Source organism: Phalacrocorax aristotelis, chromosome 2 (assembly GCF_949628215.1).
Source record: "Phalacrocorax aristotelis chromosome 2, bGulAri2.1, whole genome shotgun sequence".
NCBI classification, from domain to species: Eukaryota; Metazoa; Chordata; class Aves; order Suliformes; family Phalacrocoracidae; genus Phalacrocorax; species Phalacrocorax aristotelis.
In genome coordinates, this window is record NC_134277.1 from 140,137,799 (window position 1) to 140,165,172 (window position 27,374).

The 27,374-nt window shown below is 37.1% G+C and overlaps 1 protein-coding gene across 2 annotated transcripts; it reads right to left on the bottom strand.

The window, feature by feature from the left end:
* Positions 1–502: 502 nt before the first annotated feature.
* On the bottom strand, positions 503–25,247 carry NBN (nibrin). 2 transcript variants are annotated; one of them, XM_075085360.1, is made up of 16 exons: positions 24,930–25,247; positions 23,208–23,341; positions 21,926–22,071; positions 20,412–20,571; positions 19,916–20,019; positions 15,289–15,406; positions 14,828–15,018; positions 13,593–13,693; positions 11,270–11,411; positions 10,557–10,820; positions 9,802–10,270; positions 7,698–7,787; positions 6,092–6,247; positions 4,989–5,102; positions 3,945–3,994; positions 503–700 (listed from the first exon to the last, which is right to left on the bottom strand). In XM_075085360.1, exons 1-16 carry the CDS (start codon positions 24,958–24,960, stop codon positions 670–672), a joined length of 2,301 nt encoding a protein of 766 aa, XP_074941461.1. In that variant the 5' UTR covers positions 24,961–25,247; the 3' UTR covers positions 503–669. The 2 variants fall into 2 exon arrangements, with proteins under 2 accessions (XP_074941461.1, XP_074941462.1); XM_075085361.1 differs by lacking the exon at positions 7,698–7,787.
* Between the last annotated feature and the right edge of the window lie 2,127 nt (positions 25,248–27,374).

Genomic DNA, 27,374 nt, shown 5'->3' on the forward strand with positions numbered 1-27,374 from the left:
TTTATAAGAGTGTTTCTAGTCTGTAGGCCATTCAAACAAATATTGAAGATCTGAAGACATAATAGGGCAAAAATAATTGAACTTTAGAATTCAAACATTTGTTTCAAATCTGACATCACTCAAAATTGATGGCTGGCTACAATTAAGTTGATGTCACCAACTTCAAAAATAGGAAAAACCTTGACCTTATCAATATTAAATACTTTTTGTTTACTCAGATACAAATTTAAAGTTTGGTCTAACTTATTTATGAAGTCTTCAAAAACCTCCACCTCAAGATTAAACTGACAATATACAAAAATCTAATTAACAAAGCTTTTCTGAAAAGAAAAAAGCCTGATGCTAGCTTCCTCCCCCACCCACCCCAAATAGAGCTGACAGGCAAACATTAGAAATAAACAGCCTAAAATGAAATCCTAAGCATCTATGGTATTTTGCTGAGCATTACCTCTGAAGCAAATAACATTAAGGTCTTGGAAACGTGCAATCCGTAAGCACCAAGTAGTAGAAGAAACTTTTCTTTAATATGAGCAAGACTTAAAAACAAGTCTTACAATAATAGATGGCTCAAACAGTCATACATAGGTATATATTACACACTGCAACCAGCAAACCTAAGGAACAGAAAGCAGATTTTGCTAGATAATCACTGTAAATTCAGGTCACAATTTATCTTCTCCTTTTCACGTTAGGATTGTATCTGCAACAAAAAAGAAAATTTGTCACAAATTAGTAAAACTTAATGATATTCAAAGCTAACAATGTGATGTTGATAGCTTTATTATATATTCATGATGAAGGATTGGTCAGTGTTCAGTCCCTTCCCTGGCTGCACTTCTGTAACTACAGTTGCTAAAATTTGACTGAAGCTAGAACCTGTGCATGAACTAGGCGCAATCTTTCCTAAAATTTTCACTGACTTCCTAGCTACCAAAAATCTTTAAATCTGATGCATGAACAAACTTCTCCAAGCTTGTAATGTCCCATCGGTAAGTTCCTCACTAAAACAAAATAAAGGGAGGAAGGGAAAGGGGTCCTGTATATTCACAATGTACAACATCTGGCCACAACTCATTCAGACAAAACCCTTCTGCTGCTTCCTACTCCCACATAAAGCAGTTCCCTTCCTTACCTTCCCCTTTACATAGCTTCTGATTGATTTTTAGTAATTTATATCTACTTTCCAGATATACTAAATAGTTACCTGATGTACTGCACTATGCTTATAGCTTGCCTCCGCTTGACACTACCATCCCTTGGCCTTCCCTTTGTCTCCATTTGTGCTTCATCTCCCAAAATCCCATGTCACTTCTTTGAAACCCTGATGTGTTTTGTATTCATGCGTGAATAACTGATGGACACAACTGAATGATCAGGCAGTTTTACTTCCACTAATTCTGTTCTCATTCATCAAGACTTTTTTTGCTTAGGCAGGAAAATGTGACTACTTGTGAGCCAAATTACATCACCACATAACTAGAAGGTATTAGAAGTCACTGCTGTTGCTATACAGCTCAGACTGCTGGCAAAAATGAAACGTGTACCCTTTGAAAGAAGCGTTCTATTAACTGTTAGCTAACAGCGCAAGCTGTTAATGCAGTAGGATTTTCTGAATGGCTCTTACATGTGTTGATATGTGGTATCATGTTTCTTTGATCGTGATTTGGACAAAAACATCCTTCTTCACCATACACATTTTTCTACCTAAATGCACAATTTTGAGTGTTAGTCAAACACACGGCAGGTGAGAAGTCAAACAGTGGTTGCTTTTTTCTTCACATAAAAACTAAGAAAATAGTGAAATCTTTGCTAAACCAAATGAGATGCTTATATTAAATCTCAAAGCATTTATTTGAATTGATTGCTATAGCATTGTAACACATCAGTTAAAACATTTAAATATGTTCTGGACACCAAATCCTATTTGGGGTGGGGGGTGGGGGTTGAGAGGGGAAAGATAAGCAGATAGGAGAAGGGGATGATTCATGATAGAAACCTGCTATCAGGACACCAACAGCTTCAGCTCTGCCTGTGACTGTAGAGATGCTAACACTAACAATCATGAACATCTTTTTATGTAATCACCCTGAACTCACCTCCAGCCATTTTCCATGTTAAATAAAGCCTGGGTGATGTTTTCCAGACAGAAAGAAATCAAACAACATTATCAGGGAAAGGGAACGGTACAGTGCCTGTGGCCTGAAATGGAAAAAGGACTACAGGGATTCCACTGCTGTGAGTGAATGCACAAAGAAACAAAAGACCTTGCTGGGAACATGGAGTGAAGGATACAAAGGGCTATTACTGAACATAATACATTTATCTGTAGTCTTTGCAGATAGCATGATATGCCTTCCCTTCCTCCGCTATCTCAATATGTAACTCAGCAGCAGTTGAGGGTACAGCTTTTCTTTCTAGCTCATCTTTACCTTGGAGTACTGCATGGCTTTGGCTCATGGCATTTCCAAATGCAATTTTCATGGGAAACTGCAGCCGTTAACGTTAGCATTATGCCAAGCATTTTTACTCAGGATTAAGGACAAAATTGGAAGTAGGTTACAAACTGCTAAACATTAAATTGCATGTTTTAATATTTTTGACTGTGGAAACTTCTGTAAGTACAACTCTCCTAAATGAACTGGAGCTGAGGTAAAAACTTTTCCAAGCATGAATGCATGCGAATTATCGAAGTTTCCACTGATCTGTTCTGAAAGGCCAAAATTAACCAAGATACTTTGGACCAGTTAATATTCCAGCACAGCAATCAAGCTGCACCATGTTTTTATAGATGTCTTCATAATGGACATATATTTAAAGGTTGTAATTGCAGATGTAAAAGCTGGATAAAATGACAAATTTGCCTTAGAACCTTTTTTAATATTAAAGTGGCTATAAATCATTAAATTAGGATTACAGTTGAAAGTCAATGGACAGGAAATCAACTGAATAGGATGATTCACTCTTTCAATAGCGAGATTAAGGGAAGTGGCAGACAACTGAAGTGAGGGTTATTGAAGAAAACCTGCTGAAACAGACTGTATTTTAGATGCCAATGTAGTGAGTTATGGCAAAAAGCAATGGCAAACAGCCAAGGTGAACCTGGACCTACCAAAGAAGTCCCTCAAACTCCTATGACATAAGCACTGATTGAGACAGAATTAATGACTCTACTACACTGTCATGAGCACAGAATGATGAGTGTAAAAATGCCTCCTTTCCTCAGTCTGAAACCTGGGAAGATGGTAACGCATTCAGGGAGATTCTAACAAGTGAAAAAAGGTAGGAGATCTTTCACTGTGAATGGGTTTAAAAGCACCTTAATGTCTCAAAGATAAGAGGGGCCACACCAATGGATTTACTTAGGGTTTGGGGTTTTTTTAAAGTATTTGTTTCAAATTCTGGGAATAACAACTTCAAAGATAAAAGGAAAAAAAGCAAGCAGTCCTGCCAATCACTTTTCCACAGAAAAGCTGTTGCTTTAGCTCCCTCAAGCGACTTAGCACAGGGACAGACAAGTGCTGTGGCCAGAATGAAAAAGCGGCAGATGCCATCACTTTTTCTTGGAAGTTCAGGTGATTTACTTTAATTGTAAGATCAAAACACTTCATTAGGCTCTAGCAACCACTGATGGCAGAAAGCCTGACCCCGGAATCTCTTCCAGCCTTGTGAACAGTCAAGCTTGTGCACATGAGATAGGAAATAGCAGCATTTATTGTTTGAGAATGTTCTTATTAAAAAAAATGTAGCAAGTCTGAATTAAATGCAAAGTTTAAGGCATGAAAATTTTGAGAGAAGTTGATGAGTCATTTGGGGTATATCCCATACATAGGAATACGTGGAATTTTCAAAAGAATAGTCAGTCTTTTACAAAATTGGAATTTGTCCAAAAAAAGATGTGATGCAGATTATACGTATTTTTTTAAGTACAAACATAAAATTATTACCTAAAGAGATCTTCAGAAAGTGATTCTTCTCTTGCATGTCGGTTCTGTTCCTGAGAAAATAAGTTTATTCAATACTTGACGTTAAGGGTGAAGCTAATGAAAAATACTGAAGAACGATATATCCCTGGTGTTAACAGTTTTTCCTGAAGAAATAAGTTTTAGATACTTGTACTACTCAAGTTTGGCTACTGCTACCAACTAATGGAATGGATTAGTTCGTGCAAGATATAAGTTTTGGAGGGAAATACATTTTTTGATTTTTAAGCGTTATTATATAAATAGGGACATTTTTACCTGATTATTGGTGTGTAACAGGAATGTTAATTTGCATTATCTATACCCAGGGACCAACAAAACCCCCCCCAAAAAGCACTGATGTAACAGGATCTCAGTCAGGCTGTGGAAACAGAATACAGCTCACCAGCAAGTACTTTTAAAGAACCTACTGGAAAATGAAAGTGCTAGAGAATGACTATGATAAAAATATAGTATTTTTTAGAACTTTTACATACAAAGGAGAAGGTTTTTATAACAGAGAAAAATATTGCATTTATTCTTACTGTATCTGTTCAATCTACTGCAACCGAATTCTACTCAAGTATTTTCTGTTCTGTTCAACGTAGACTATCAATCATACTACACAGCAATTTGAACACAGATTAGCACATAGAAGTTCTTCCTAGTTCTGTCGCAAAGTTAGAAGTCACAAGTGTCCATAATGCTTCTTTTGCTTATTAAAAAAAGATGATTCTCTTTTAGATTATTGATTTTGTTTAAATCAATTTTTCCAATTATATGAATGTTGCATGTAAAATGAATTAAAATATAATCAGCAAAAAAAAAAAAAGAGCTTTACCACTGACCGCTGAATTCAAGTAGTAACATACACATAAGGAAAGCTATGAGCATGTGTGGAGAGCTAATTGGCTGAGGTTTTATTTAAAAAATAAAATTTGGCAGTATTTCAGAAATGGCCATAGGTTGGTATGACCACTTACATGAGTCAGGTTTTTGTTTGCTCATCTTTGAGGAAGAATTCCTTACCTCAATTTCTTGCCTTAACCAGTCTTCTAGCTCTGAATTCTTTTTAGCATGGTGAGCAATCAAATCTGATCCTCCAATAATGTATGGAAGTTGTCCTGCCCCTGGATAAGCTACCTGTCAGACAATAAATTCTTACAATTACAATACAAGGCAAGCACACTGCAAGTAAAAGGTCTGTTTTAACAAATTCAGAAAGTCTATTCAGATATCACAGAGGAAAGTCAGTCAGCCTTTCTTTGAATAACGTTTATCAGAGATCATATTTAAAAGAGATTGAAGTGAAAAAAGCATTTACAGAACGCTAACAACTCCTTTTTACGAAAGGAAACAAAAAAAAGCTGACAAGTTACATATGGTAAATAGATCTGACAATACATTAAATAGCATCTGAAAACATCATAAACTGACTTTTACTGATAGATTCTATTTTATCATCAGAATGCATAAGAATCTATTACAAAACAGCAGAAAAGAAAATACTATCAGAAATTTAAAATGCTATCTAAAAATGAGAGCAGGCTCCCAGAAATCTGGAAGTTGCATTATGTGATTCACATTCTCTACATAAAAAAAATGCATTTCAGTAAACTGTTAATTATTTTTAGTATGAGCTGAAGTGGTTTTTTTACACTGAACACTAAGAATCTTCTTGAAATTATCTTCAGGACCCAAGCAAGCAATCATCTTCTTTAAGATACTAGGTTTAGTTTTATTAGAAACCCAAGATTTATTAGATAAAATCAAGATTCTGAATCAGCATATGCTTTATATGTAGGTCTTTGGAGAAGGCAAATTGTTAGCTTTTGGAGGTACAACCGGAAGTTATCACTTAATGACTTATTCCAAGTAACAGCTTGGAAAAGAAAATACAGGTATCTAATCTAGCATGATCTAGCATCAGGTAATCCTTTGTCAGCCTGGTACTTCTTTAGCCAACTAGGAAAATACTTGTTAGCAGTATAATATGGTATTTAAATTGTTTCTTTCTGTAATTACTATCAATTAAAAAAAAACCACACTGTCATAACATTATAGTGTTAATGCAATACTTTTTAGTATTTTTAGACAGTGCCATCTTGTGACCATTTCACATACATACTAACCTTTTTGAACATCTTGAAATTTTTCTTTCCCCCATAGCTGGTACTTCCAGTAATCTGACTGTTCTGGCTTGGATGGCTGACAACCAATGATCTAAACTCAGTCAACAGAAGTCTGCTAGGAAGATTGCTGGAGTCGTCTTCAAGTTCATTGTGGGCCTTACGTGGGATGAAAAAGGAAGGAGCACTTCATGTGTATAAACAGACATATAGCATATCTAACAGTATAAACGTTAGAGAAAGAAATTATCATGAGCACAGCTGAGGCAAAAGTTAGGATTACAAAAGGACAAGTGGAAGCAGCAGCAGTGCTAGAAGACAAGAAGATGGATGTACCTCTCGGCCTCCTTATATGCTACCAATAGAGCTGGGACCTCAGTAAATTTATTTCTATCATATTTACATCTGTTGAAAAGATAGGATCATTAAGAACTGCAGTAATAATAATGAAACCAGTGTAGCGCATTTCACTAGGATTTTACTTCAAGATGAAACTTCAAGTATAAAAAAATACTTTTTTTCAATTTAGCTAATACCTAAGAATTACTTCTCTCCTCCCCTCCACCTTGCTTCTTACCTGAACTGATTTATCAAGTATGCTTACTCTAATGGAAACTCCAGCTAACTCTAAGGAAGACAAAGTTGAAGGTCTTCACCTCAATTCTAGCCTACAGATTTACCACTTGGGCCAACTTTAGGGCTGCAAGTTGGATCTGATCCATGAAGCAACTCTCTCTTGTACATGAGAATACTCATACGTCAGCAAGTTTGTATGCACGATTTGATGCTTGGTGCTAGACCTATGTGGATTAAAAAAGGAAGTCTGGGTGCAGGACAGTTCACAAGTAACGTTCAACTATCGTCATGGACAGCTCCAGCCTAGATGCAGTACAGCTGTTTTACAGCAAAGTATAAACTAAAAGTCCATCAATCTGAGCTGACCCTGTGCTTTGGTACACCTGCACAGCATTCCTTCTTCTTGGACCGTTTTCTGTATTTATGTGAAAAGGTTTTATCCTGCCCCTTGTTGACTGGATACACTCTCCTTTATCTCTTCAGAATCTTTATGTTTCGGTCTCATTTAGCCTCCTCTCCTTTACCTCTGCCTCACTGCCCTTCCCAGTAATTCTCCCCTCTTTTCTTCACTCACCTCACCTATAACAAAGTTAGCACACTATTTACTGTTAATCAGTGTATGTTAAGTCTATTTTCTCAATGGTCCATCTCTGCTGTTCTAGTTGTGCTGTCCTTAGAGCAGACAAGATTACGTTCTTGGCAGGTTTTTATGCAGTAACCTAACAAAAATATCAGTACAAGTATTAACCACATTGAAAGGTTAAGCTACAGAAACCTAATGTAATTGTATTAAGTATTTTAAGTAGCCATCCAAAAGCCACTACAAAAGCATGCAGATGGAGTACAGTGCTCTCTGTCTTTTCACAGTTAGTAAGCTGGACTGTACTATTTAAATTTACACATGATTATTTTAAGGAGTACAATCTTCAGAACCTTCTTTACTTTGAGAAGCATTAAGAAAATGCATCAAAATTTTGCTTTTAAGAACACAGTATTTGTGGATCCTTTTTCAAAGTTTGCTGTTCAAACTTACAATTAACTGGTTTCTTATCAAGACTGGTAAGCCTTGCTTGATCTCACTTTCCATTTCTGAAGTTAGAACTGATCCAAGTTCCTCTTCTTTCTATTAGATTAAAAATTATTTAAAATATAACACTGAAATTAAATGCAAATTTAATTATAGAAATTCTTTTTCTGCTCTTTGTAGTGGAATAAGCATTTTCAAAACAATATAAATATTTAGACAGAAAAGAAACTGCACTGTACTTTAAAATTTGTCTTATTTTAGTACACTGTAACGATTGCTTTCTTTTTAAAAAATCACCATTATTTTCTCACAGTTTTTTTTTTTCTTATAAAACAGTAATAAGTGTTGACCATGTGTATCATCTTTAAAGTCCTGCCAGATTCTGGAAAACACTGTAAAAGCTTTTAAATATAAATATAAGTAGCATTTTCATTTTCATATGTTGAATGTACACGTGTGCAGAATGGATATTTCATTACTAGAATAGGAAAGTATTCTGCAGGTTGCTTTCTTCCTGTGGTTTAAAACCAGATTTCCCTTTCATAAATTATTTTCAGTGGTTGAAAAAAAAAATCAGATCGGCTTTATGCACCCTGTAGGTTTTGAGTCAATTACTCACATTCTCTGTCTCGGCAGATACACAAGGTGCATCTATACTTAAAGAAAATAGGTAACATAAATATGCTTGTGGAGCTTTATAATGAAATCTCCTTCCTATTCACTGGAAAAATAATTTATGTGAATAAAATATGTTATTATTCATTAAACTGTTAGAAGACCTCTTGTCAGTAAAAATCTTTAAGTGCTTATCTGATAAAATAACGTTTTAGTTTTATGTAAGAATTTGTTTTCCTTTATGAACCTGGCAAGAAGTTAAGCTAGCAAAACTTCCCAGACCACAATAAAATTCGAAAGACTATTCCAAGCAGCCACTTTAGTCTCTCAGTATGGTTAGACTGGATAGAAAGTACCTCCTCTCTGATAGTATAAAGGGCCTACAATTACAAGGCTTACTCATCTTTTAAAACTTGCCTGAAACTAATACAAAAAGTTAGCATTATAACAAAGTTCAAAAGTCACACTTTGCCAGAAGCAAGCTCCTGTAAAGTACCAGGAAAAGAATCTGAACAGGTTGAAGCTAGTCTGAGCTAAGGATGCACAGACTATTACTAATTCTCATGTGATCCAAGGAATCTTGCAAATTCCAGTTACTCAATCATACATTCACACTTCGTTATTACAGCATTTAAACACTGCCTATGCTGTATAAGAATTGACCGGACAGTAAGCTTTTATATATTTTTTTTTTTTAAATAAATGAAAATTAAATCCGTTCCTTCTCTCTTATTCCCCTCTGCTTTGTTAATAGTCACTTTGCTAGAACTCTCAACATTGTTTTCTTCTACAAACCTAATTTTTTTTTTTTAATGAAGTGGCTTCTGATAACTCAAAATCAATTGTTTTCTCTTAGAAAACAGCCTTATTCTCAAAAGCAAAACCAGAGGAATAATCAAGAAAACTAATCAAAGCTGTGGGGTTTTTGTTTGTTTTTCTAAGAGGGCATTAATGATTTCAATTGCCTCATACAGGAATTTTAATAATCTTCCATGTGACATCTAGAGATTCTGACTTGAAAGACATGGGACACGGCTGTGGTATTCAAGGGAAGAGGTCAACTAAAGGTTTCTTCAGAAAATTCATTACATAAATATAATTTAGTATTGTTTTAGTATAAATATCACCATTCTAATTAAGACAACAACATATGAGAAGTTTTTCTTGGACCAGAGATCTATTCTGCTGTTCGACCTACAGTACTTCAAGCAAAAAGAGAGGAAAACTTTCAGAACACACGCAGCTTTGAATTACCAAAGAAACAATGGTCTGAAGAATGAAAAAACATTTAGATAGGTGTAACGCTGCAAAGTCCACACAGAATAGATAACATCATTTCAATTTTTAGTTTAGAGCGATTTGAGAGGTTTAAGCAAACAAACTTTACAAAGCCACTTTCTGTATGCAGGCAGCCTCACCCTTAAAGAGGCTATCTGCATCCTTCTAACAGAGTTGTAAATTTCAAGATTAGGCACACTAGAAGAATGTAACTTACCAATATTTTCTTCTCCTCTCTCTGCTTTACATTTACGTCTTGAATCCCACCTTTGGCTTCCAAACATCTTTTTTTTTTAATATTTCCTTGAGCTTCCTGGTCATGATCCGCCATTTGATCTTCCCAGTATAGGTCTCTGCTTCCAAACACAACTTCCAGAGTCTCTGTATTTTCAGATAAATCATCTAACTCCTTTCTCTTCTTTGGTGCATGCTTTTCACTAGAAGTAATTTCAATGTCTGTTTTATCACTTGCTAGTTTGCCACTTTCCCTCATAACCTTTGTACCTGTGTCTTTTAATGCAAGATTTGGGTTTGGGTCCAGGATGTTATTTTCCTTTTGATGCTGTTCTGCTTCACTGTTCCACACTAATGGAGCTGTGGGTTCAGCGCACTTGGAAACAGGCAATGACCTTTCCTCCAGTTTTGCTAGTTTGGGTACAGATGTTTCTTCTCCTTCAGCTCTTTCCCTTAGCCAGAAAGTAATCGCAAAAGAAAGAAAACACAAAAGCATATTTTAATATGATTAGCTGCATCTGCAACATTAACAGCTTCCTCGGGTTTTAGTGACTGCATTGTGAAATCTGAACGTTAAGAGCCCTTGAGGAAAAGCTTGCCATTCTAGGAAGCTGATCTACAAATTACCTTTTGAATTATGTTTTGAATTAAACATACATCCCTTGAGTTAAAATTATTTTCCAGAAACAGCACCAACATAACGATAAGGGAAGTAATGTCAAGAACATTTCAACATACCTTTTTCTAGCTGCCTGGAAGTAATTTGTAATTGAGTTAGACTGGTGACGTGAAGCAGACTCACTAGGTCTACCAGCTTGTGAAGTTTTAGATGGCGAGACAGGACAGCTCTTTTGACTAAACCCAGACGTTCTGTTCATTCTAGGTGTCGTTGTTCCTGCATTTACGTTGCCACTTGTGCTAGGGTTTTTCTTTACAGTGGTTATATCCTGGAAAGCCATTTCCTTGCTTCTGTCCATCTGGGGAGTATTCTCTATCTCCATACTATATTAGAGAGAAAAAATAATACGTGAACACACAAGAAGTTACCAGAGATACACTGTAGAAGACCACTTTTTTAAAAAGCTGTACTTGTACGTTGAACATACTTAGAAACAACGTAGGTGTGCTAAAAACAAACTGTAAAATCTGCTACAAAAATATATTTTTGTAACTGTGAAACAGCTTGAAAAATTTTAATAGTTAAGACAGTCAAAGACGATAAGCAGTATCTACATTTGCATCTGAAAGAGTCATAAGCTTTATGTGATGTTTTCTGTTATCTGCCACACAAAAGAAGAAATTATGTCACTGCAGACAAGTGACAGCAATTTAGTAACTGCCATTTCAAACACTCTATATCTTTGTCCATGGCAATGACACAGTTCCTCTGCCACAATATATTGCTTTATTTGCAAGCATTAGCTTAGAAACTATTTCCATGATTACTTTACCATGTCTGCTCTTCTATTTCTGTATCAGCTACATATTCTGTGCTGTTATCTGCAGCAGTTAGCATTATGGTTTCATCCACAGACAAACTCTGAGAAATGGCTCGCCCTGCAATGGCTGATGCAGAAGTACTTTTAGTTACAGCTGCAAGATCAACACACGAAAAGAATTAATAGGTTAATATCAAATCTGTATTTCTTTGTATGTATTATGACACATTGGTAACTGATCAGGTGAGATTTTTGTAGAATGGCCTTATGCAATTTTAATAAAAATTAAGCAGATCTATTAATTAAAAAAAACAAACCAAAACAGAACAAAAAACTGAAACAAACAGGTCTAAAAGACCATATTCTGGGATTCGTTTTTAGTCAAATATTCCATTAACATATCATGCAATAAATATTTTATGCAAAGCTCTCAGAGCACAAAATTCCTTACATTTACTGCTTTATGATCATCTCTAACATGTGATTATTATATTTGGGATTAGTTCTATTAATACAGAGCCAATATTTGTTATCAAAAAACCTTAGAGTAAATGTCTTCTACAGCCAATTTCTCATAATGCCCATAGTCAGGGGATTGCCTTAAACCATTGTTTGCTGCTCCCTATGTAGTTACTCACATAATTTCTCTGTCAAACAGAAAGAAGAGCATATACAACACCTTTTATATTGTCTGCCCTTTTGCTTGTCCTTGTCTTCATATACTTATGTCTTCTCCAAGTCAAAGGATACTAACATTTTCTACTTTTAACATGCGTCGCATCGTGCTTCTAGATACTTTTTTTTTTAGTTACTACTCATTTCTCAGCCCTTTACATTCTTTCTGCATCTCATTCAGATTGATAATATGACAGTATTATCCTTTCAGATAAGCCCTTCTTCATACATAATTTTTTCCTACCAGTGCAACCTATAGAGGAGTAACCTATAGGGACATCTAGGTCTCCTCCTCGAGCAACTACATGTTATGTATCTCGGTATTCATTTTCCAAAACCAGATCAGAGAAAGAAGTCTTGTTTACAATCCCTTTGATTTGCAACACATATGTGGAAGTTTTTTGTAACTTGCAAACAATAGCATTTTTTTCCCTCCTAGCAAGCAAACTGTAAACACAGCTACCTTTAAAAGCCTGATATACAGTCCTTTTAAGCAATTCAATTGGACAATTTAATTTTTATCCCATTGAATCATTCAGACTGGAAACAAGAATCAGCATTTCTGATTTATCTAGATGTCTGCAGGGTCAGTATCTTTAAATTTTGCCTGAGAATCAATTTATTTTCTACAGTTTTTCTAAACTGAATAGACAACAGACCACATACAAGTTATTCATACAAGAATACCAGTCAAGCAAAATATTTTTCAGAGCTCTGCAAAGTACTGCATGTACATCTTTCTCTCTTCAAAATAAATTGTTAAATAAGTAACATTCCTATATGTAAAGACAAACTTATGGGGTATTTGTCTGATTTTTTAAAAAAATGTAGGATTTGCTAACCCAATGCAACACTTTGTAGAACAAAACACAACCTAAAATTATGCACATAACTGACAAATTTCTAGAAACAAAATAGAAACTAACAATTTTGGAAGCAGGAAAAGAAAATTAGACAAACAAAAACTCCTTCTGTCTCTCAAAGATTTTTATTACTACTATATTAGCAAATACAAGCTAAGTTTCAAGTCGAGACTCGGAATGTCCACCCCCAAACTATTACTTTAGTAAACGTGGCAGTCACGCCTCATTGTTTTCACTTGTTATATCATGATTATGTTTGATTTTGAACTGAGCAGGGGGCAGCTGACTTTCCCCAAAGCAAATTTTTTTTGTGCAAAAAAAAAAAAGGCAAGTCTTTACAAATTCATTCAATTCTTATTCTCTTGATTTCTAACATTCACCTTTTACCTCCTTATTACCCCAGTCTTTTCACAAAAGATAGAATAGTATGGAATTCAGACTACCACATAATATTAACTCCACTGGCCACTAAAAATGTGAACTTCAGAATATTGTTTTAAAGTACCTTTCCTTTAAAGATGAAGGTACTGTGTGTCTGCTTTTTATGCTAATTTTAGATCTTCTACTTTTTTATTTACATCTAAGAGTCATATTATTTTCATTGCAGTTTACTGCAAGACCATTAGAAAACAATTACCTCTTCAGACTTGTATACATTTTTCAAACAGCGTCATTCTATTCTAGTGGTCTCGCAAAACAAAACAAAACAAAAGAACATTAGCCATTGATGCCCCTGTACAAAAAGAAATACTGCCTCTTTAATGCTATTAACTTATTACTACCCTTCTTCCAATTACCTTTGCTACCAGGCTGCTTTTGAGGGTTGCAGTATTTTTCCGTAGACATGAAGATAACTGCCAATCCAATTTCTGCCTCAGGAATAGTTCTGAGATCCTTGCTGTTAATATACAAATAAAGACAAAAAAACCAAAAATGTTTCTCAATACAGATTCAAAGATGACAGGCGAATGGGCACAGATACAACTAAGTACAAAATGTTCCATTCCTCCTTTCAAAAATCAGTTTCTACTACAATTTTTCACAGCACAGTAAGTCACCATAATTATCCCTCATTATGCCCATGTGCCATACGTATGAACTTCCCTGTTTCCTGCTGCTGTAGCCACTGTCAAGTCCCAGTAAGGTGGCCAATACATCTCTCCCTACCTGATTTCTTGGCATTTAACCAACTGTGGTCCACCTCTGATTCAAACATGTGTGAGAACGTAAAAGTGACTTGAAAGATTTGAGCACTTCTTATGAGTTAGGCACGTACACACACCCCTCTTCTGTATTACAGTCATGAGAAGAGCTCAAGTACAGTTTTCTCTACTTAGCAGGAAAATTCAGAGGAACTAGATTTAAGTTAAAGGTTGGGATTTTTTTTTCTCTCATTGTTTTAATAAAATAGCATCATGAAAATCCTAACTATAAAAATGGGCACTTTTTCAGAATGTGAAATTGTTTTTAATTAAGATAATGTTCATTATGTGAAATATGTCATCATGTTCAAAAGTGAAATATGTGTATTGCATTATTAATTCTGCCCTCTCAAACAGAAAACCACACCATCAAAACAAAACCTGTTTGTTATTAAACAGAAGCGGCTCTTCAGAAACATTGTATGCAAATAATTAGACAGCAATGAACCACATGGCCTCAAGGTGCCATCTCATCTGTTTTCCACTAAATAAATACAAATATTTATTGAAGTCACAGATTATCTACTTCTCATTCTTAGAATATATTAATTTTTAACTCATTTTAAATAGAAGGAAAAACACTTGATGTCTGTAATTTCAAAGCAGCTTCATTACAATTAATTTTTGGAAAGTTGGAGCTGAAGGAAAAAAAAAAGAAAAAAACACCAAATCCTCACAGAACTGCCAAGTCCTTTCATTCCTGCTTCAAGGAATTTTAGTTACTGTGCTTAATAGTTACAGCAATGAAGAAAATACCCTTTTTATAAGCATCCTACTGTTTAAATATGTATGCAAACACCATGACTAGAGACAAGAGAACAATGCTGCACCTTTGCAAGACAGTCAGAATGGAATTGGTCCAGTTTCTCATGGAGTCAGAGCCTGGGATCTGAGAGTTTGTCAACCCTACATCAACAACACAAACTTCAGGAGAAACCAGTAAGGATGTTTCTTTTCTTCCCTCCGTCATCAATTGTGCTTCCCCTCCTCCAAGAATAACTGCTGGACCCAGTTTCTTGTGCTAAAAAGAATGCAAATAAAGAAAAAAATCTTAAAATACAGTCAGTTTAGGAGTATCAGCATAATGCTTATCACTGATGCACTAATGCAGATGTGATGTGCTCTGTTTCTCCCCCTGTATTTCATCTTGCTTAAGGCCATCATGTTGTAAGAAGATAAATACACAGAAATCCTTCTTTCCTGATGAACCCAGAATGAGTGTGAATTCAAAGAGGACAGCATCTGTGCTTAGCTAGCCCTGCAACATTTTTGCAACGTAAAGCCTAATTACCTGCTTGGCAGTTAGGAACACAAAAGTTTTTCCACTGAATATTTTTTTCCTTTCATGATGCTCAGACAAATCCAGTTTTTCAGTGCCAATGGAAGGCTCATCCACTGGAGGATAAAAGCTGCAAGAACAGAAAAGTAAAGTTACAAAACTCAGATTTACCTACCAGTACTGACTCATAGTCCTTTCTGTTTTAGAGTAAAACTCTGAAGCTAAAATATGTATTGCTCCCTTAAAACTATTTATATAAATATTTTTTCAAGAGACTGTTAAAAAGAAACAGACCCTCTAATTTCTCAACATCTAAGCTAAGATCAAGACTTTCTACTTCAGTAACTAAGGGGACAACACTTTTAAGAATGTATTCAACCTATCCACTTTAAGCATCTGCTGTACACATACCTACGTTCTCCACTAACACTACTGACAAAGGAGACTGCAATCTCATCCTGCACTTACTCTAGCTAATAGTAAAACCACACAAAATTAGCCATCTTGCTTCTTCTACTCTTCAGGTGGGGACAGCCACCCCTCCTTCTCTTCTACTGGATCAAGGAATTGTGTACCACCACACTAGATGACAGCAAATAAGTACACTTTTCTTGCTGGTGGGCTAGAGAACTGAACTGATTCACCCTGCAGATTCTCAGTTGTTTTGTCCAATACAAGACAAGTGACCAGGCGTTTAGCTGGGGAACAGATTAGGCAGAAGTTAAATTCTATCCTGAAGCTCTAATTTTTGTCACAGCCTGTGATGTCAGTTCTAGTTAAAGAGAGCATGCCCACCATAAAAAGCCTTTAGGGTTAAGAGAAGCATCTAACTGATAATTTCAAGATAGTATTTACACGATCTTTGAGCCACGTATTCACTACTGCAGCAGTTCTGACAGAGCAAGGTGAAGGCACATGCTAGAAAGGAGGGAAACTATAGGTTGATTTCAACTGTGCTATACTACATCTGTACCTAAACAGCAGTTTATGTACATACTCTGGCTGAACAAAGAACTACTGACTGCTGGTTATACACCCTTCTCATACTACTATACAGGAAAAAAAAGGAGCTGAAACATACTCCCAAAATCTGGTTTAACAGCCCAATAACTTACATATATAGATGTATACATACGTACACACACGGGTATGTTTTAAAATTATTTTTTCCTCATTTATGCAAAGATTAGCAGATTCTAAGCAAGAAACATACTCCATGAAATACTGACATATTTAAGCTTCTGAAAAAAAATGCATTTATTACATAGGAAATTTCACCATCTGTAAACATATAAACATTCTTCAGACACTGCAAAGATTCACAGACTTAGAGCTGAACACAAAAATGAGCATGTACATTTTCTGCTGCATCCGAATATGTAACTTCAATTATGACCAGTTAAAATGTACTATATAGTTACAGGTAGTTTTATATAATTTTTGTTCTGTGTTCTTCACCATCAGTCCCTGAAGCTTTATGTATAGAATGGAAATTAAACAGCATAAAATAATCAGATTTTAAAAAATTAGTATTTTATAAGTTTCAGCAGCCCATTCAAGTCTGTTTACAAAAACGACTGTTCCACTGAGGCAGAAATTATAAATTCTACTGATTTTAAGAATATAGGGCAACTCAGCTTTTAGTTACCAAGCCAGAAGACTTCCAGTACTGAGCCCCACAGAGACAGTTATTAACCTAAGATAAATACAGGGGACAAAGTTATTTTTAAAAAACAAAGGATGACTAAAAAGGAAGAGACAGCAGTTTCCATTACTTCACAACTAGACCATAGCCTCTCTAGAAATACATTTCAAATCTGTTTTTTAATTTCAGCATAAACCTTCAACTGATCATTTCCTCCTCAAAGAAGCCTTTGATTTTCATTTGAAACTCTAATCCAATCCTGATTTAAGCTCAAAGGCAACAGTCTTTTTCCATCTTAATATCCTGAAGTGCTCTTTGTACTCTTTGTACTCTCTCCCCATAAGCTTTGAACAGTAACGCCATTATCCAGAAAAGACCCTCTACAGTCTTGAATCTTTCAATAAACAGATTTTGATTCTTGAGAAGTTTATATTAAAAGCTCAGTTACTTTACTACTTTTTCAAAGCCCTGCACTACTTACACTGGACTGCTGTAGTAAAACAAGTTATTTCATATAGGGCTGCACTTCAGCAGCTGTTAGTGACATCTTCAGTTGTTTTTCTTCCTTGCATAAGTTATCAGAGCATATCAGGGGACTGCGGTAATACATTTCATCATAAAAAGCCTCAAGTAAGAAGCCACGTTCATTATGTGAACTGCAGGTTTGCAATTCTATGAAGTCTTAGTATAAACAAAAACAAGTTTTAACATCAAGGTTTTATTTCCCTAAGATTTTTATCAGATCTACAGTAGTAATCAAGATTTAATTAACAGTGTCACCCTGTATTACCACATCAATATGCCTTTCTTATTTCATATCCAACCTTATTTCATATCCAAGTTGTTTAGTGTCTTGTGGATATACCAGCTCAGGTCAGCTCTAGCTATAGTGTACAATGTAGAGATTTCTTGTGGAAGTTAAAAGCATTTTTGGAAATTGAATGCAAACAGTTGCAAAGTAAATTTTCAGTATCTTTCCACAAGCTTCATCTTAAAAATATCACCTATTTAAGACACTGTAATTATTTTAAATATAGATCTGTGTATTACACCAGCTGTCTCATTTAGCTTGATGTAGAACTCTGTGAATTATCCCTAAATAATGGATATACTACTAGTGTCAAACACATTTAGTGAACTCAATTCCCTTGAGGGTCTGAAAAGTTAACAAAAACATTAGAAGAGGGAAACATATCCATCTGATTCTACTTTAGGGAACACTTAACAGCTCAATTATACTGCCACTTCTCTATTAAAGGAATGGACAACATATATCTTGGTTTCAAGAGCCCAAACACTGCCAGCTTGTTAGTGTAAGAGACAGTAAGAGCAGCCTTCCAGCTCTGTAACATTAGACCAAGCAAATTTCAGATTGAACAACCAATTACTAGCTTTTGATGGCTGGTACTACCTGTACTTAAAAAAAAATAATTCTGCCAGAAAACTTTACACCCAAATTTCAGAGAGAACTCTGAATAGTTTGTTTAGTTTTCTAAAGTCCCTACAAAACAATGTAGAACTATAAGTAGAAGGAAAAGTTACAATTCATGAGGTTTCCCCCTTTCTTCTGAAACTGTAAACCAAGGGAACTTCAAACCACTCACACATGACTGATTTGACATATCACATAAACCCCTGCAACTGTAAAACAGCATCTAGAAACTAAAGAGTATTTGCTACCAATTGCTCCAGATTGGCACCTGTATTGTTCTAACAAGGTACTGTGACATTCTGTGAAATATATTTTCACACGTAGCAAGTGCAGTGTATTGTGAACCCTCTGCAGCTTTGCTCCCATTACCAAATGTGCACCCCTGAGGTTTGTTTGGTTGCCCTTTCTTCCCCATTCTTCACACTGTTCTACCAACAGCTATCATCAGATCCACTAAAGAAAATAAATTAAATTGCTATGTCCTAATACATAATGTATGTATGTATATCCATACACATGTAAAAGCAAAGTGACTTCTTCACCACTTACTTCCCCCAACTCAAATGTCCAGTGTCCAGCATCCACCTGACATCATAATGTCTTGAATGCATTTAAAGTAATTTCACAAATCTTTCTCATTCTTAACTTGACATTGGACGTTCCACATTGTTTTTCAAATGCTGAGTGTTCTTACAATTTCCATTCATTTTGTATTTAACTTCAGAGTATCTTCCAAAGCATACAAAGAGTGGAAGTGATAAAACCACAAGTACCCATGTGGTTTACTTTAAAACTACATGATGGAAATTTCTCACCTGCATAAATCACGTGTTCATATAAAAAAAAACCCAAACCAACCAACCACAACTGTCTCCCTTTTGAAGGTAAAAATAGTAACAATACAGGCTCAGATGAAATTATCTCATACAATAATAGGATAATTTTACACTTTTCTACACGGAAAAAATAACTGAAAGGACTGTTCTACTGTATTTATTTATTCCAAAATAAGAATTCCCTTTTCAAGTTAATTTAACCATGAAAACAATGAGTATTTTATTCTCATATAGTGAAGACCAATGCACATTAGTCTCACTTCATCTCTTAACAGATAATTAAAAACCCATGCTTTTCAGGGAATTCAATGCTTAGGCTAACCATTAATGGTCAGGCTCTTTTGAGCAAAGTTTACTGTAAACTCAGTAACTAACTGCATACTGGGAAAATATATCTACATAATAAAACATGTTTGATATAATTTCTTTTATAAAAATATAATTTCCTTTATTTTAATGTACCAACTCCCCAAACAGTTTAAATGTTGCTTCAAACATATAAAACAGAACGAGTTCCTATAAATAACGTCTGTAGCATACAGTCAATTCCAAGAGCTCTAGGGATGAGAGCAAGAAAATTGCCTGAATATTAAAATGTGTGCCATATTAAGCATTCTTCCACAAATAAAGTTACTGTAATTCACATATTCCATCAAATATAATCAGATAAATGTACAGTTATTTGATAATTTGCTAATTCTGTGACACTGAAAACACGATACTTGCCTTTCATGATTTGGCAACTGTTGCCTGGACTGAATCGCTTTGATTAATTCAACAAAAAACTCTGGTTTTATAATTGGCCGACCACAAATCAAAGCACATATAGTCTGAAATACAGAAAATATATATTTACTGTATGGAAAAAGTTCAGCTAGAATATGGTTCAACTGACATTAGCTTTTTAATATCTTAAGGTGCAAAAAGTCACACAGAACAATATTGAATTCTGCTACTGAAAAAAAGGATAGTTTTGCTTCAAACAGCCTAGCTTTTAATTGATGCCTTAACCAAAGTTATGAAAATGTACAAGGCAACTGATGAAAATCAGTAACAGTCTTCAAAATTTACTCTTTTCATTTTCTTTCCCTCCAACCTCCCATCAACATACATCTCTTTCTAAACTTGGAACAGCGGAAAATCTTGAGCAGGTCTAGAATTTAGTTTGCATTTGTGGGAAAACTGCAAAGCAACACCATCAATACGCAAAAGCTCAACATACCTTAACAGTAACTTTTACTGATACCATTACAAGGTGAGTACACTCTTTCGTCCATTCATTTACTACAAGGCCTCCAAGCTGCTGGATGGCTTGACTTAAAGCAGTTTTCTGAGCAACATCTAAACATGAGGAGCAGACAACCAAAGGTTCATACTCTACTCTGAAACAAAAAAGATAATTAGTTATCTCAGCCAATCATTACGATAAACAAAGCTGACTTAACTATCTTGTTTGTGTCTCAGGGAAATTGGGGAGGGGGATGGAAGACCCATGACTCTTTAAAGCATAGTCTTTGATCTGGGTAAATTTCCTGAAGAGAGTGAACACTGATTTTTATTCAGAAAGATTAACAGCATTTTGACTTGATGTCTGAAATACTCCTGAGGACTTTTGGGTCCTTCACAGACATCAACACAGAATTAGTGCTTCAAGAATACTGCAAGATCAGGGAATATCAGAAGAAATTGAGCATGTGCTTCCAAAGGCAAAAGTATGTTCAACAGAATGGTCTAAAAACAGATTAATATTTAAAAAATAAGTGTTACAGAATGCAAATTCAAGTAACCTTTTTTCCTAACACTGCCGTTACCTTTGACCATAAGCCTACTTATATTTGTAGATCTTCCATATGGAGTTACAGCCTATCAAATTCTATGATTTCATTTGCTTTAGTCTACAAAGCAGAAAGAAATTTAAATAATCTTTCTGGTACAACAGTCACAATGTATCCGGTCTGACGGCTTGATTCCTGTACCACATTTCAGGTATGCTTATCTAAAATATCAAAAATTCTTTATTGTAATAAGTGGAGGAGAATTACATTTTCTATCAAATAACACCAGCAGCAGTGACAAAAGAAAGTAAAATTTTAAGGAATTAAGCCAACTTCTGGTTGCTTTAATGTTGTTTTTAATGGTGATTACAATTTGTTCTACTTACCTGCTACTTTACTTCAAGGAATGTTTCATATATTCAAACACAGAGCACTGACTACCGTGTTAAATTTGAAAAATTAGCAAGTTTGGTTCACTAAGGAGAACACAAGCGTACATCACAGCAACAAGCATTCAACTGCTAGTGCTGCACAAAGCATCCTCCAGCTATCTCAGCTCTTTTCTCCTTGCATTACCAACAGCTAACACAGGGCTCAGACAAGGTCTCTCCCTGTCCTAAACTTTCATCCCTTCTTTAGAACCATTTATGTTTTAGGATTTTGTTCTTTGTCTAAGACAGCCTGAAAACACTAACTGTACATGATACAACATCTTCCAAAATGCCAATGCTTTACTATGAACAATTTTAATCTCTTAGTGTCAAAACAGATTATATTATAAAAATACGTCATGGAAAACTATTGCAGAAGCAGGTATGGAACATAGGTAAAATAGTACTCACCTCCTTTGCTTCCTAAAAACTCATCATCATTTTACCGCTTTCCAAGTTGTATGATGTGCAAAAACACTCTTCTCAAAACTGCAGTTTTCTACTTGGTATTTTATAATCAAAGCACTTACCTAAACTTGCTCTCAAAGACTCCAAAGTTGATTCTGTCACCAGACTGCAAGGACACTGAAGCACCATTGAGTTTTGATCCATTAACAAAGGTACCATACTTTGATGTATCTCTTACTGTTAATATAGGGACTGAGAGAGACTGGCTCTGAAAATAAACATAAATAAGCCGCTATAGTTTATCCAAATTGGATAGTTTATCAGAATCTGATTACCACCATTATGGATCAAAGCAGTAGATAAATACGGAAAAGCCCACATGGTACCACCCTAAATAAAGATTTTGGACAGTGAGGCTGGCTTCGCATAACTATTCATCTTCTGGTTTTCACTGTGAAGGAATGAGAGAAAACATACATAGTTTTAGCTTCAGAATTTTTGTGCTTCTTATACTCAAGTCTTTTTGAAAGCTGTGCAAGGCAATCATTCACTGGCCCAAAGCTTCTGCTAGTGCGATTTAGCAAGGCTCTGAGATTTATTGATGCTTTTACCTACCGTTCAGCCCTGGCATAGCTGCCCGAGTCACTTTCCCTCACTTTCTTCCACAAGCACTGCTAGTCTTCCACAAGCTGCAGGGCATGGTGACACCAGCGTGTCTTGAGAAGAGGTTAGACACTGTCACATTTCCCAAGCAGCTCACAAGCCAATGAGAACACTGTCAGCCTGTTTTTATGAAATTTTGCTATGTAATTATACACTATTTGCAGTATTAAAAGGGCAAATAAGTTGGATGCATTTCATTTCAAACTCTACATCCGGTTACATAAATTATATTCCTGCTGACTGGCTTCAAAATGTCCATAAGCATTGCACCACATAAGTGATACTAAATTGCTGCTTACTAGTTGTCCTTGGGACATTTTTACTTTCAGTCCCCTAAGCAAATACAGAATTAACCATGTGGAATGAAACACAAACTAAGCCTGCAGTAAGACAACTGAAGTACTTTACCGCACCAAGACCTAAAATTTGTCTAGGTACAGAAATTTCACTGCATAATTTTTCTGCTATGATTATTTTAATGCAAATTCCTAGTGAAACTTCACTCTGGCATAAAAGGAATGCTCAAATGGGAGCTTTGACCTGTAGAGTTATGCCACTGAATTTCTCAACAGAGGCAAGCAAGCCAGAGAAATAAAAAATACGGCAAGTTTAAGAAAAGACATGTGATCAGTGGTTCTACCCCAGGCATGAAACACCAGTGAGAGCGCAATGAGAGTATGTACAGTCACATGAATTATCCACATAGTGTATTGATAATGCAGTAAAATGCTGGCTACTTACAGGGGTTGTTTCAGGACGACTTACTGTCAGAACTGCATGACTTCGACTGATGGACTGGTCATCCTGAATTAAAATTGTGCAGTTTTTGCGTCCAACAACATATTCTGTACCACTTAAAAGCCGATATGGCTCTCCTGAAAAGAAACAAGAGACAGAAAAGTATCAATTTACAAAGAACTCCAAAACACTCAAAGCACTTAGGAAACATTCAAAAGTTTGTAGTATACCTGCGACTCAACTTTGTCATGCATCATTTATTAGGCTGACTAGAATTATGCATTTAGTTTATAGACAAAAATCTCTTTCTTCCTCTCTCCCTTGCTTTGGCCACTATAAGATACATTTAATGATAAACAAAGCAGTTACAAAAGTGGCAGCACACTTTTTTCACAGACAATATATTTTTACTAATGCTTTGCTTCTTAACTTTTCTCTTTTATTACTTCTTGAATATTGTTACATATAGAAGAAAAAAACAATTTACTGTGTTAGATAGCTTTTCCAAATCAGAAGTTTTAATGGTACATAGTTTTTGAGGGTACATAATTTATTTACGTAACTTGTTAAGAAGTTCAAAGGAAAACGTCCTCCTAATGAATGTGGGAAGATCTGCAATGTAAACCAAACTGATACTTAGTAAGTTCAGTCTCTGACCTATGCTTTAGCTCATTTTTGGTATCTGTCATCTAGACCATATGGTGGCCTTTCAGTGAATGGCTTGACTGCATCCAAAAGGTGTGCACTACCTACTGGTTAACACAACCAGAAGCATTCCTTGATGAAAATGAACTAATAGTTACAGATCAAATTCTAGTTATCAACCCTGTGCAATAACTTTCCAAATACAAACTGCACAGAAATTACCATCCTGAATACAATGACAATACCAGTGTTTTGGCTTTTGCTCCGAGAGCAGCAAGAGACGACTCAGTTCAATAGGATTAGGTACTGTTGCGACTAGAAGATAAACCAAACATCCAAAATTCATTCCCAATGAATCAGGATGTAAAGAGCAGACGCAGTTGTGATAGGACTGCTTATTATACAGCAGAGTTTAAGTCAAGAAGAAATGCATATATTATAGGATACGTATTGTCAAAGTTATCAATGTATCGAAGCTCCTACGGATAAATTAGCTTATGAAGAAAGGCCCAGTGGCAATCTGGATTCAAAACCCTGCATCCAAGAAACAAGATGTCTTCAACTCTACACTAGGTCCTTGAGACATCAACATAATATTTAGACATCTTTTCTGAAAGGAGAGACTCCTGAGGTTGGCTGCATCTAAGCTCAGTGCTTCGGGTATTTTAAAGCAGCATTCTGAGACTTGCTTCACTGGCTGCAACAGGACCTGAAGACATCCCAGGCGTATGAAAGAGAAAAGCAAAAAGCCCTATTAAATGCAACAGGAGCTGTGGTGTGCAGCGCTCGGGGCTCAAGGGGAAAACGAAGGCTCAGCCGCGGGCGAGCGGCCAGGGCGAGGCCTTGTGTCACCACCGGACCAAGGCAGCCTGGCCCGGGCGGCACGGACACGCCAGCCCGCCTGCAGACCCCAGCGGGAGCCGCACACCCGGCGTCCGGAGGTGACAGCGGGCCGGCGCCACAGGCCGGCGCCCCGGGGCCTCGGCGCAGGCTAGGGCGGGGCCGAGCGGGGCAGGGCCGGCGGCCCGCGGTGCCCGGGCCTATTCCGCCCGAGCGGCGGCGGGCCTGGCGCTCCCTCACCTCTTCCCGCGGCGGGAACCAGCTTCCACATCCTGGAGGGCGGCGAGGGGCACCTCAGCGGGGCCGGGGTGGGGGGGAAGCCTCAGCGCGGGGGTCCGGCTTTGCCCAGCGCCCCCCGGCGAGCTCGGGGCACGGTTGGGGAGGGAAGAGAAGACCCCTGGCTCTGCGCTGCCGCCGGCCCCGCCGCCTCCCTCCCCAGCCAGACCCGGGCCCGGCCTTCGGCGCGCGGCGGGGGAGTGGGAGGGGAAGGAGGAAGGGAAGGAAGGGAGGGAATGGAAAGGCAGGCAGGTCGCTGGCTACTTGAGGTGCGACGCGCATGCGCGGCGGGAGGGGCGCTCCCGCACAGGGGCCCGGTCTCTCCGCAGCGTTCCCGTTCCCCACCGTCGGCCCGGGACAGGGCTTCAGCCTCCCCCGGAGCTGCCGCTCCCCTCCCGCCCCGTGACAGCTTCGGCCGGGACTGAGAGCCCCAGGCTGAGCGGAGGCGAGGCTGCGGGGCCCAGGTGAGGCCGGGCCGGGCCAGTAAGGCCTGAGGAGCACACGCACACACCCCCACACCCCCCGAGGGTTGCGTCCCTCTGTGCTACCCTTCACAGCGCGCCAATATCCCTGACGGACCACCTTCCGTGCGAGACGGGAAACAACTACAGAGATTAATCCCTTAACTGAAAGCAACTTTTGGGTAAAAAGGAGAAATAAACTTACTAGAATTTTAAGTAAAAGAAGAAATGCCTGGGAAGTTTGAAGGCCATTTGGCAGGTTACCAAAGACTTGCTACTCTGTTACGCTGAATTTTCTGTAAAGGAAGAGCAGAGGGAGGGCAGGCATGGAGGAGCAGTCAGTGCGTGACCCCGGTGACGTACATTTGAGGATTGGCTCAAAATGCCCATTTCTCCTCATGCCATGCAGCTCATGAGGAGCGGGTCATCAAATTCCCGATGGCCATAATCATAGCAGCCAGCAATTGGAGAGCAAATTTCTCTCTGCTAGACAATCGGCTTGCTTCTCAGGTAGTGGATATTGGTAATTGTTTGCCCTTTATCTTTGCAAAACAGCGACAGCTTTTCGAGGTATGTCCACAGTTACTTAGAAGTTTAAGCATCAGAAAACCCATGGAGTTGAAACGGAGTGGGGGAGCTCAGGATAACGTTTGTCTAACAGGAAAAGATTAATTTAAAACATACAGAAATGTAAATATGAGTTGTCAGAAATGTTTCCATAGAATCAAATATGATCTGTTTAATCTCCGTGTGTTACAACTAAGTATCCTTTGTCCTTAAATGTTTATTTAGATACCTTTTTATATTTTCCCTCCCACGCTTCTCCCAAGACAAATGACCCCACTCTCCTTAATCTCTTCTTGTGAATTTTCTTCATTTTCTTTGCTTGTTTTTTTTTTAGTCCCTCATAATTTTGCAATCTCAGTTTTGAGTTAGGGTTGACCAGAAATACAGAGCATATCCTAAATGAGACTATTTCTCATCTTTATATAACTACTTAAATATCCTCTGTATTATTGTCATTATTCTATGTCTCATTTATCCTATTGCGTTGACTTTTGTGATCACATTCTCATATGAGAAATCTTCATCATAAGAAACTGTATGAATCCTGTAAACCCCGTGATAATGTTTATACTTTTCATTTCCCTGCATTTATCCAACTTATTTTCTGGTACCATATTTTCCTATTCATTTACCGTGTAGACTTCTTGAGTTCTTGCTGTCGCTGTGATCCTGATTGACGTGATTGTCTGTCCTGTAATATTTGTTGGTTTTCTACGTTCCTTTTTTCAGTCAATAAATGATTTGGAGAGTCCCAAACTCAGAGACTATCAGAGCAGAAAGAAAGAGGCAGTTCAGGTATTCATATGGACTACAGGCTTAACTTGCATATAACTAGTGAAACAGTACCACTGTGGACTAACCCCTGTGAAACAGTACCTAAGCAGAACACTGAGGTGATCTATCATTAAACTTTCACCCTTAACAGAAATGTAGGTCAGCATTATGTCCATGTTGATATTTTATCCCTGACCTAGGATTTCATTTTTTCTTAGTAGGCTTTTGTGTCAAAAGTCTCTCGGACTATTTTTAAACTTTATTATCAGGTGCTATGCATTTCTTTCTACAAGGTAGCCTGAGTGGCAGAAACAGCGTAGGCGTGCAGGTTTACAAAGGAGGACTCAGGCTTCTGCTGAGCTCTGTTATGCCACTTGGCCAAACCCTTGAAAGTCTAAATTATGCCTGCCAGCTCTTCCATATTCATTACCTCTTAGACATTTCTGTAAGAGATTACTGAGGTGTAATTTTCTTTGCAGAAGACTAGTGCTGGTTAGACACCTTCAGATCATGCTTTTCTAGGTGTTAGTTTTCAATTGCCTTTTCCCCTACAGATAGTAGATATACAGTCTTGTAATTTTGCATGTTACAAGATTTTTTAAAAACC

What these genes read in the sequence shown, in the direction of transcription:
- NBN (XM_075085360.1), bottom strand. Translation starts at nt 24,960, where the DNA reads ATGTGGAAGCTGGTTCCCGCCGCGGGAAGAG. An exon ending in CAGTTGCCAAATCATGAAAG is followed by an intron (nt 15,407 to 19,915) that starts GCAAGTATCGTG and finishes CTGTTCTTGCAG; the next exon opens with CTTTTATCCTCCAGTGGATG. An exon ending in ATTCTGACTGTCTTGCAAAG is followed by an intron (nt 13,694 to 14,827) that starts GTGCAGCATTGT and finishes GTATATTAACAG; the next exon opens with CAAGGATCTCAGAACTATTC.